General features: G+C 38.6%; 2 protein-coding genes across 2 annotated transcripts; both read left to right on the top strand.

Annotated features, from left to right (window-relative positions):
• Positions 1-222: 222 nt before the first annotated feature.
• LOC125309895 (protein mono-ADP-ribosyltransferase PARP14-like) lies at positions 223-5,604 on the top strand. Its single transcript, XM_048267014.1, has 7 exons — positions 223-275; positions 3,368-3,413; positions 4,102-4,336; positions 4,555-4,698; positions 4,925-5,058; positions 5,153-5,201; positions 5,600-5,604. The coding sequence occupies exons 2-7, from the start codon at positions 3,378-3,380 to the stop codon at positions 5,602-5,604; spliced, it is 603 nt and encodes a 200-aa protein (XP_048122971.1). The 5' UTR covers positions 223-275; positions 3,368-3,377.
• Positions 4,995-8,198, top strand: LOC125309874 (protein mono-ADP-ribosyltransferase PARP14-like). The gene is made up of 6 exons (XM_048266995.1): positions 4,995-5,058; positions 5,153-5,201; positions 6,464-6,701; positions 6,994-7,221; positions 7,791-7,924; positions 8,184-8,198. The coding sequence occupies exons 3-6, from the start codon at positions 6,575-6,577 to the stop codon at positions 8,196-8,198; spliced, it is 504 nt and encodes a 167-aa protein (XP_048122952.1). The 5' UTR covers positions 4,995-5,058; positions 5,153-5,201; positions 6,464-6,574.
• The last annotated feature ends 2,057 nt before the right edge of the window (positions 8,199-10,255 follow it).

Genomic DNA, 10,255 nt, shown 5'->3' with positions numbered 1-10,255 from the left:
AGTATGACGAGAAAGGCGACTCAGCTACTATTTGGTTCAAATTAGAGGAAGGTAAGACCTGTAATTATTTTGGCGAAGTCGATGCCGATTATATCCCCATTACTAATTTTAGGCCTTTTATTATTATTATTATTATTATTATTATTATTATTATGCCAATCATGGTAACGGTTGTGAATTTCTCAGAACAAAAGAGAGTCCTGCTCCAAAAACATCATGGAATCACCATTGACAAGGAGCAGATTAAGATACATCTAAGCTCGGAGAGAAAATCGGTAAGTTTGAGCTTTTGTGTTATCAGATAGTAGGCCTATAGGCTACAAGTGTGTGGTGTATCGGGTGGCAAGGCTACCACGTGTAGCCATGTGACTGGGTTGGGTTGAATTCACGATTGGCTCTGAAGTGAACAAGATAAAGTTGGCCCCGGTCAAAGTCAACAGACGCCAACCACACTGTAAAAAATAATAAGTAATGGTTACTTGAAAAAAGGGTGGAAACTCGTTGCCTTAAATAAGTTAAGTAAACAAAACTTTTCTCTTTCAAGTTATGTTTACTTGATGTCTACAAGTAATGCTTACTTAGAAGAAGTTATCCTTACTTAAGACTTTAAAGTTCTGGTTTACTTACTTCCAACCAGTAAAGTTTACTTCATGCCCTCAAGTAAAGCTTACTTGAAACAAAGTTGTATTTACTACTGTTAAATGAGTTACCCTTACTTTGAGTTGTAAAGGGTACTTTATGTTGGATAGTAAAGTTTACTTGCAGAATATACACACAATAGTTGGCACTATTAGATTAGATAACTTTGGTCATTTTGCAGAGTACAAAGTACAAAGACAACAAAATGCAGTTTGCATCTAACTAGAAGTGCAAAAAGCAGAAAAATGCAATGTGATATACAAAGACAGGTGGTGCATAGACAGGATAGGAAATGTCAGTTAAAACAGTAGTATACAGTTGGTTTACAGAAGGTGGTTTAGAGTAATATAAATTAGGTATAAATATGTGCAGTGTATTAGCAGAATAAATATGGATATATTTGGTATGAACCATATAGACATATATGTACAGTATACAGCTATGTGCAGTGTGGTAACAGTACTGTAGTGCAGAAACAGTAACATTATAACAGTAGTAAGAATAATGTGTATGTGCAGGATGAATAGTATGAAGAGCAGTAGAAAATGGAATGGCTATATGTGTAATTACAGTATGTACATTTGTAAAAAAAGAACACTATGGGTGGGATAGGGTAGTGCAATTGTCCGCCCGGGGGTGGAGTGTCCCCCATCAAGGTTCCATGGTCATGGTGGACACCTCAACAGGCACAGGCAAGGAGGCATCGGGCGGGGGCTTAGTTGGTTGGTTGTCACCGGGATGCACAGCTAGAGTTCAGTAGGGTGACAGCCGCAGGGAAGGGAGCTTCCTCTGAACCTGCTGGTTTGGGTGCAGAGAGACCTGTAACGCCTCCCAGAGGGGAGTGGGGGTGAACAGTCTGTGGTTGAGGTGAGAACAGTCTCTGATGATACTGGCGCCTTACGCAAGCATCACTTGCCCTGGATGGCCTTGATGGAGGGGAGTGAGGAACCGTGATGCGTTGGCCAGTTTTCACCACCCTCTGCAGTTTTTTCGGTCGATTCTGGTGTAACCTCCATGTTTCAATCAGTAGTGTTTGAGCAACTGACCTCTGACTTCACATCCAAACAAGCACAACTTACATGTCCAGTTCATTTGCTCTGCATTTTCAGTTTTCCAACTGCAAAAAAAAAAGAGGGCAAAATTATTATCAATATGCATCTATTGGCCATGTTTAACTAAAACAGCTGATTAAGTTTATCACATTAAATGTTAATTTAAATTATTTCTCCAGAGACCCTAATTAATACTGTTAAGCTAAAAAAATATTATGATTTGGCAACTTAATTTTTCTCTATTGCTTCAGGCCTAGTACATTTATCACAATAGAATTTAAAATATCAATCATACGTTGGAATTATATGATGCCATTTTGCACCTCAATAGCGGCACATTAGCTCAAATTCCACACACTGCAACCTAAGTCCTCTTTGCTAAATCACAACGAAAGATTTTAGATAAAAGACCATGGCTTTCTCAGTCAGTAAGGTTATGAGTCCAATTATCCTAATTGTTTTATCAATACAGTAGGAATATCGACGTAAACCATACACAGTTTAATATTTACACGCTTTGAATCAACTTAGCATGCTAGCAAGCGTTCTCATGAGAAATGGCTAACGTTAGAACTAAACTTCATTAAGAGAGCTCATGAAGACAACTGCTATTATTGGCAAATGTATACAGCCTAGTTTTAGACCCCAGGCTACCACTTCCTCATAACCCGATAACAAAAAATATTAAAGGCTTGAACACCTAGAATATTTGTTTTCTGCTCAGCATGGTCTGAGGCAGTGTTAACAAAGATCTTTGGTGTTAACTTCGCATAGCTGCTATCAGTTAGCTGCAAACTGTTAGCAGCTAAGCATATATCGCCACTTAGCAAGTTGAACTTAACATTACCCCAGTTGTTAATGAAACCCAATGTACAGTTTTGCACAAATGCTGTTAGTTCAACCTATACTGTAAACATTTGACACATTAATACATACTGTAAACTTACGGACAGAGCAAGTCACTGGTGAAGCTGTTACACTCCCATCCCAAAAGTCAGCCACACATTAACACTGCCGACCGTTGGCTGTGGAATCAGAATGCTCCCTCTGCAACTGTGCGCGTATGGACTGCGTGAGTCCAGTTTACTCAGGTCTGAGTTGTGAAGCTTACTCGTGTATCTCAAGTTTTAGACCCCATTGTTGCAAGTTCGGCACATTACTAATGTTACTCTAGTAAGAACACTAGGTCAGCCTATAGTAAGTAAAGTATACTTGTGTTACTGCAGTAAGATGTAGTGTTATTTTTTACAGTGCAGTGTACTCATGCTGCTAACCAACAAGGCATGGTAGCTGAGGAGAGGAAAAAGAAGAATTGCATTTGTGTAGGCCTACTATGAAATGCTGTGCTGCTACGCTCCTTCCTGTGGAACGATTATCCTTACTGATCCTCAGTGTTTCTTGAACTGATATATAAATACCCGTACCACAGTTTGAGAACCACTGAAATGGGAAATTGCAGTTTCAATATAGCCATGCAATTATGAAATCCTCTGTAGCCTTATATTTTATTTTTAAGCCATCCATCCTACATTTGAACAACTTTATGTCATTACTAAACCTTTACAGTTTTATGAGGACTGTTTTGAATTCCAGAAGTTTAATTTCAGTTTGTGTGCATTGGAACACTTCCCTTAGTAGTCTGTCTGAACTGAAGCAAGTTGCTATTCATTTTCAAGGAGGCAACTGATGGAGGCCTTCCAGGTGTTGACGGTCTATCTGAAGGTACCTACATGTATCTTAGCACACCTTTTTTTTTTCAACCATTTTTTGCCTTTTGTAGGGCATGGTATGTGTGCTAACAAGGCAACAAAGGAAACGTCTACAGAACAGATGGAAATATGCTTCTAAATAACTGTTTTACATATATTAGGCAATTTCCTTTCTCTACTCACATCTTTATAAGAGACATTGTTGGTCAATCAGCGAGATCCATGTTTTGTGTTCATTAGGAACAATCAGTAAGATCCATGTTTTATGTTCATTCAGGAACGTGTCTATCATATTTTAATTATCAGGCTTTACCTCTAAATTTATGCTAGTTCACCTACTTGCAGGTCCTCTCATCCCAAGTCCCAACATATAGAATATCATCATCCATACAGAACAGTTGACTAACATGTCTTCCTTCCACTGTTGCTGGCAAGGACCACTTCCAAGACATGCATTTTTAAATTCCATAGTTTTGTTGTGCTCGACTGCTTGTGTTATATGACAGAGAGGCCTTTTCCATTTGTACCATCCAAACAGCACGTCTAGATATACTTTTGAAGTTGCTTATCTCTATATTGTTATGCTCATCACACACAAGGATCTGATAGAAGATTCCTCCACTGCTTCAGTAGCATTCATAGAACATAGAACACAGAGTTTGATATTACCCAAGGCAAATACAACTCACACCCTTTTTCAGTTGAAGATCCCCAGAGTGAAGGACCCAGTGCATCATGTGGTATTGAAGTTCAGGAAGAGGAGGTTGAAGATATGTAAGCCCAATGTTGTTGTTGTGGAGAATATCTCAGAAGACATGACCAAAGACGTTCTGGGACTGATAGTGGAGAACATTAGTGCCGTTTCTGAGGATGAATACACTATGGAGCTGATCTATGAGTCCCATGCTGCTGTTGTGACATTCATTCACCCTGATAGTAAGTGGTTGATTGTGCTTTAACAACCTCTAAATACTATCATGGTTGTACTACTAATCAATCTCCTAATGATAATATTGTCAACTCTAGAGAAAACATTTATTCATTTGATTGCACATGTATTTCACCTACAGTGTCTTGCTTTTCATTAAATTATAATTAGCCCAACAAAGAAATCCACTATGAAGTATAATTCAACTACAATGCTGCTTTTGCAGATGTGGAGACATTTCTGACAGAAGCCAAGCTCAGCAAAAAATTCCAGCAGTACGGTCTGACTGCCCAGCTCCTGGAAAGACCCTGCAGTTTGAGGATGGAAGGTCTGCCTCCTCAGGCTGACAAAGATCTTCTGCATCTCTATTGTGAGAATATGAGAGTTGAAATAAAGACTGTTGTCATGATACCTGAGGAAAAAGCTGCTGTTGTTACATTTTTAAAACCTGAAGGTAATATATTTGTCTCAAAGATTAATATTCCTAAAAATATACTGTATTTTCTTTTTCAAAATGTCTCTGCAGAAGTTCAATTCTGAGAACATCCATAGCAGATGATGTTTTGGATTTATACCTTTTTTACACTACATTTCAGATGTTATTACTATGTTAAGGAAACAGCACACAATCTGCAAAGTTGAAATCAGCATGTATCCATACTATGAGTCACTTGGCACGGCCTTATATGGTAAAGACAGACCAAGATGGAAGATTCCAGGTTCATTCAGAGTAAGCATCCTCTCAGCATATGCTGAAAACTATTTTGAAAACATCCCTACCCATAATTTTTATTTAATAAGTGACACAATTGTTCCTTTTCCAGGTACCAGCCAATGAAGCAACAGATATAACACCATCTGACAAGACTGAAGGTAAGTGTTAAATTCTTCTGCATGTTATGCAGGGTTTTCGTCAATTTTCATTGACAACATTTAAAACTTGACTTGATTACAACCCAACCCCCATTTTTCTTGTGAAAGTTTGAGTGCTACAACCTGGTCAGCTACCTTATTATCAGTATATAAAAAATACAGAGGTACTGTTAGACCTAGTGTTCTGTACTTACATAATTTGAAAAATGTTGCACATAGATCTCTGTTTCTCAAGATCACAGAGTATTGTCGTATGGAAAAAACTAAAACAATTGGTTCTACCTAGTTCAAATTGCTGGAGCCAACAGCTAGAGTTGCCAGGCAGCTACAGTGCTGCATTCTGGGGGCATGTTCATGAGCCCCCATTTTCATGCCCTAGTCTCTTCCTCTGTGTACAGTGTAAGGGTGTGGACAGTAGCGTAGTGGTTAAGGAACATGTTCCACCTTTGTGCCCTTGAGCAAGGCACTTAATCCCCAGTTGTAATTGAATTGACATATGTAAGTCACTTTAGATGAAAGGTGTCTGCTGAAAGTAAATGTAGGACTCTCTTGGCTTAGTCTGAACCAATCTGTTTCTTTGGATGAGTTAGAATACCTTAAAGACTATTTTAGAAGTACAATATTCATAAAATGTTGATCTCTTCTGTTGTTGCACATGATTACTGTAGACTCATCCTATAAATAACAATGCATTCCATCTTCTCACAGTTTCTAAAATAGATAATTCCGTCCTTGATTATGATTGGCTGAATCACGTTCAATGCCATTGTAAAACCCAGCACAACCATTCCCAAATGACCACATTTCATTCCATATAACTGTGCCACCACAAACTGATGCAAAAGTTAGATTTGCTGTATCTCGGCGTTGCTTGACAACCATTCTGATAGAAAAAATATATGTTTTGGCAGAATAATGACTATCTTTAAATAAATCGTTACATTTCTCAAAGCTGTGCCTTTATTTTAGGAAATCTTGCCAGGTATATGTAGTAACCGTTTTAGAAAAGCAATAAGCCACTCAAGTATGTAGGTTCCAGTGATTTTAAAACAACTAGACTACCATAACTGACTAACAACCATAACAGTTTACTTTCTGCCATTTTGAAATTCAAAGTTTGATTCTGTTTTGCAGTTGTTTGTTTTGAAAAGAAAACGTCCCTGTTTTAATTGTAGCAATAAGACATCAGCCTCAGCCTCAGAGTATATTACTCTGTCTGATCTAATGATAATTGTCTTCAATTTACCCATGTAACTCCCCAGCAGGAAGGTTCCAGTACCATCACTTCTGTTCCAGTACTGGCACTTCAGGAGATTAAAGTAGACAATACTTATCAGCCCAAAGCTGTTGTTGTGGAGAACATTCCAGAAAACATGTCAAGTGACCTAGGCCTACTTGGTTTGGTTGTGGAGAATATCAGTGGTGTTTCTGAGGAAGACTACAATATGGAACTGATCAATGAGTCCTGTGTTGCTGTCGTAACATTCAGCCACCACAATGGTATGTGTCAGGCTTTGGTGTAAAGCTAATTAGTTTCAGCCCTTTTACTGTGTTCAGCATCTTTTCCTGTGTATGACTGAAATTACTAAAAATCAGATGCCCATCAGCATCTACAACAAACATATAACAATACAGTGAAATATGATGGCATTGTCTTATAACTAATCAACAGCCTCTTGTAGCACTTCTAACTTTGCATCTAATATAGATTGCCTAATTAGTTCAAAAGACACGGTACAGATATTGTAAAGTTATGAATGTCTACAAGAAATATACTCTGCTGGTGTTTCAGATGTGGAGAATTTTTTGAATGAAGCCAGGATCAGCAAAAAATTCAAGCAGTACAATCTGAGTGCCCAGGTCCTAGAAAGTACCTGCAGTTTGAGGATGGAAGGTCTACCACCTCAGGCCAACAGAGACGTCCTGAATGTTTACTATGAAACACTCAGAGTTGAAGCAAAAAGTATTAGTATGATACCAGAGGAAAATGCTGCGGTTGTCACATTCTTCAAGCCAGAGGGTAACACATAGTCTCTTAAAGAGTATGTCCTATGCATGCTATATTGACTGGATAGATTGAATTAATTATTTTAAGTAGTCATCCCTTTGTTTACTTTGCATCCATCTAAAAACAAGCCTAGCTCTAGTTTAGGATATATCTATGTGTTACTTTGTATTATACATTTAAAGAAATTAAGATTTTTGCATTTTTACCTGCATCACAAAAGTGCATTGACTGAAAGACAATGTCAAGGTTATTGACATAACCTTGGTTCTCTAAAGATGAACATAAGATGTTACCTCTATCTGCATTGTTAAGCACATACTAGTTTACATTGGAAAAATGGGCAGATCATAGCAGTGCTATGCCATATAAGCTAGCTAGCTGACCCAGCCATTATCTCATATGTATGGACCTCTGAGAAGAGGTTGGTTGGAAAGAAACATGCCAAGGCCGGGATTCCCAAAAGTTAAATGTTCTTGTGTTCTCCTTCAGAGAGCTGAGGTAGTGTATACTGTATGTGCCTCAGCATTTCTATTGTACTTTTTACCATTGTACCATTTTTAAATCTCTCACACCACATTTAGATTTTGTGGACATGTTACACAGAAAGCACAGCATCTGTAAAGTTGAAGTCTACATGTACCCATATTATGAGTCACTAGGCACAGCACTGTATGGTAAAGACAGACCAAGATGGACGACTCCCAGACCATTTATGGTAGGTATCCACCCCACCTGGGCCCACTTCCCCGATAACGACGGAGACACGCTCTTAAGAGGGTTTTCTACGATTCATCTTACGATCGTTCGTTTGGTTTTTCCGACTGTTTCCCGAACATGCTCGTAGCGTGAACGCGCATGCACTGCTCTTAAAGGAAAACTTGGCAGGATTTCCCCCTCTGCTGGAGAAATTGTGCATTATGCTATTTTAAACTGTGGGAAAAGGTAACGATAAAGCACATGGATTTGTTTACAAGCTAGCGAACGGCTAGCATACGTTTGGCATAACTATGTGGATGTTACAAGGTAAGAAACACGATTTAAAACGAGTTTATTGTTTCTCACTTCTCTTTCCGGGACGGTAGTCTCAATGTTGCAAGGTTGGTTTTCCGCCTGGGGACGCTAGGCGCAGCGGTGAAAGTCACCATTTTCGCCGGAACAGGTCATTTAACCATCCAAATGATTTCTAAACGGGTTTATTACGTTGAAATAGTTGCCAAGTTCCCCTTTAAGATGCTCTTAAGGGGAGCTGTCCACGTTAATAGTTCTGAAATATCCTCTGATTTGACGGTGATGTCAGGTGACTGCACGTCACAGCTATAGGCCTACCATTTAAACTTCGGATCTACACATTAATTCACATCAATACGAAAATAGAAACACTTTGACATCTGCATGTAAGCATCCCAAGTAGGTTATATACCACACAGAGACATAAATAATTGTAATTATTTTAAGATTAGATTGTTGCACCATGCAATAATTTTTTCGCGGTGCCACTTAAGAACACGTTTGAAGATAAGAAAGAAGTCGAGTAAGAAAGAGAGGAAATGTGTAGGCTTAGATTTTGATGCAGTAGGCTACAGACTAAACCACATGTTGCTTTCTCTGCTTTTTACCTCATAGGCCTAATAAAATATTCACTTAGCAAAGATAATGTCAAACTATTCTGGCAACGTCTCGTTTCATAACTTGATTGCATTTTTGTCCGCTTTTCATCACATTATTATGACCATTAAATGTAGGCTATTTTGCACGCTAAAATCTGATTCATCACAGGTAAACACAATAAAGAATGGGAACGTAAATTGGATTATGTATTCTAAGTTGTAATTCCTCTGTATGTCCTGTTGGTGACCTCAGTGAGAAGTACTGTTAAGACGCTCTTAGCCGGTAACGAGTACTCTGGAGCACTCGTAGATCTACGAGTGTTTTCACGATGCTCTTAAGCTACGATGGTTTCGGGAAACAGTCGGCAAATCTTAAGACGTTCGTAAGAGGGACTTTACGACGCTCTTAGGCTTAAGATGCTTTCGGGGAAGTGGGCCCTGTTTTATAGAAATAACCAGATTGAGAGGTATACTTCTGCATTTTGCTAAAGGCAGGCACTGACATTTGTTGAGAACAACCTATAATAAACTGCATGGTGCCTGTCTAGATTGCTTGTATTTCATAGGTTATGGTTATCACCTTAAACACTCGTGCTATTTGCAACTGGGCTTGGAATAACTCCAGGCCTTTCCCTGAATCAGCGGTCTATCTCTACTAAGCTGTACTGACCATATAAATTTGGAGTCATATCAAGTCACCATCAACCTCTTCGGCATATTTTTCATAGCATCTGTACACATAAAAGCATTTTCAATTGCTTGGGTGTAAAGAATATTCTTTGTTTACCTTTCCAGAACAAGGGAACTGAAAAACCACCTTCAGAGAAAAGATGTACAGGTATGTGATTAGCCGCAGCTATATGCTGGCACCACTATTATGCAATAATTCATCTACAGTAAGCTATATTATTCTCTATAAGGGGTAAGGTTAATGGAATTTGCAATAGTGCCACTGCTGACTTTTACTCATTGGTCAAAAGCTGTTGTTGTGGAGAACATCCCAGAAGAGATGACCAGAAACCTTCTGGGACTGATAGTTGAGAGCATCAGTGGTGTTTCTGAGGAAGAATACACTATGGAGCTGATCTACGAGTCCTGTGTTGCTGTCGTAACATTCAGACACCCTAAAGGTATTTGTTTGTTATATTTTGGTGTTTAAAATGTTCTCGAGCACAATAGATCAAGATATAATCTCCTTCATATTACTAGTCAAAGTGGACACAGATACTATTTTTTGTTGTTTGTCTTCATTTTGACCATTGCTACATTGTAGAATAAAACCAAAGGTTCAAACTGGCGTCTGGTGAACTTATTACAACGTCAAGATAGTGATTTTGGACTGGCCACAGCCTAAACATATTTAAATCCATCCGTTTCATACAGTGTGTTTCAGATCACTGAAAAAATAGGGCCCTACAGCTTTACACACGAATGGCATT

This window comes from Alosa alosa, chromosome 2 (assembly GCF_017589495.1).
Source record: "Alosa alosa isolate M-15738 ecotype Scorff River chromosome 2, AALO_Geno_1.1, whole genome shotgun sequence".
Classification (NCBI taxonomy): Eukaryota; Metazoa; Chordata; class Actinopteri; order Clupeiformes; family Clupeidae; genus Alosa; species Alosa alosa.
This window is presented reverse-complemented; position numbering and strand designations above follow the sequence as displayed.

What these genes read in the sequence shown, in the direction of transcription:
- LOC125309874 (XM_048266995.1), top strand. Translation starts at nt 6,575, where the DNA reads ATGTCAAGTGACCTAGGCCTACTTGGTTTGGTTGTGGAGAATATCAGT. An exon ending in AACATTCAGCCACCACAATG is followed by an intron (nt 6,702 to 6,993) that starts GTATGTGTCAGG and finishes CTGGTGTTTCAG; the next exon opens with ATGTGGAGAATTTTTTGAAT. An exon ending in CACATTCTTCAAGCCAGAGG is followed by an intron (nt 7,222 to 7,790) that starts GTAACACATAGT and finishes CACCACATTTAG; the next exon opens with ATTTTGTGGACATGTTACAC.
- LOC125309895 (XM_048267014.1), top strand. Translation starts at nt 3,378, where the DNA reads ATGGAGGCCTTCCAGGTGTTGACGGTCTATCTGAAG. An exon ending in GACATTCATTCACCCTGATA is followed by an intron (nt 4,337 to 4,554) that starts GTAAGTGGTTGA and finishes CTGCTTTTGCAG; the next exon opens with ATGTGGAGACATTTCTGACA. An exon ending in AGATTCCAGGTTCATTCAGA is followed by an intron (nt 5,059 to 5,152) that starts GTAAGCATCCTC and finishes TTCCTTTTCCAG; the next exon opens with GTACCAGCCAATGAAGCAAC.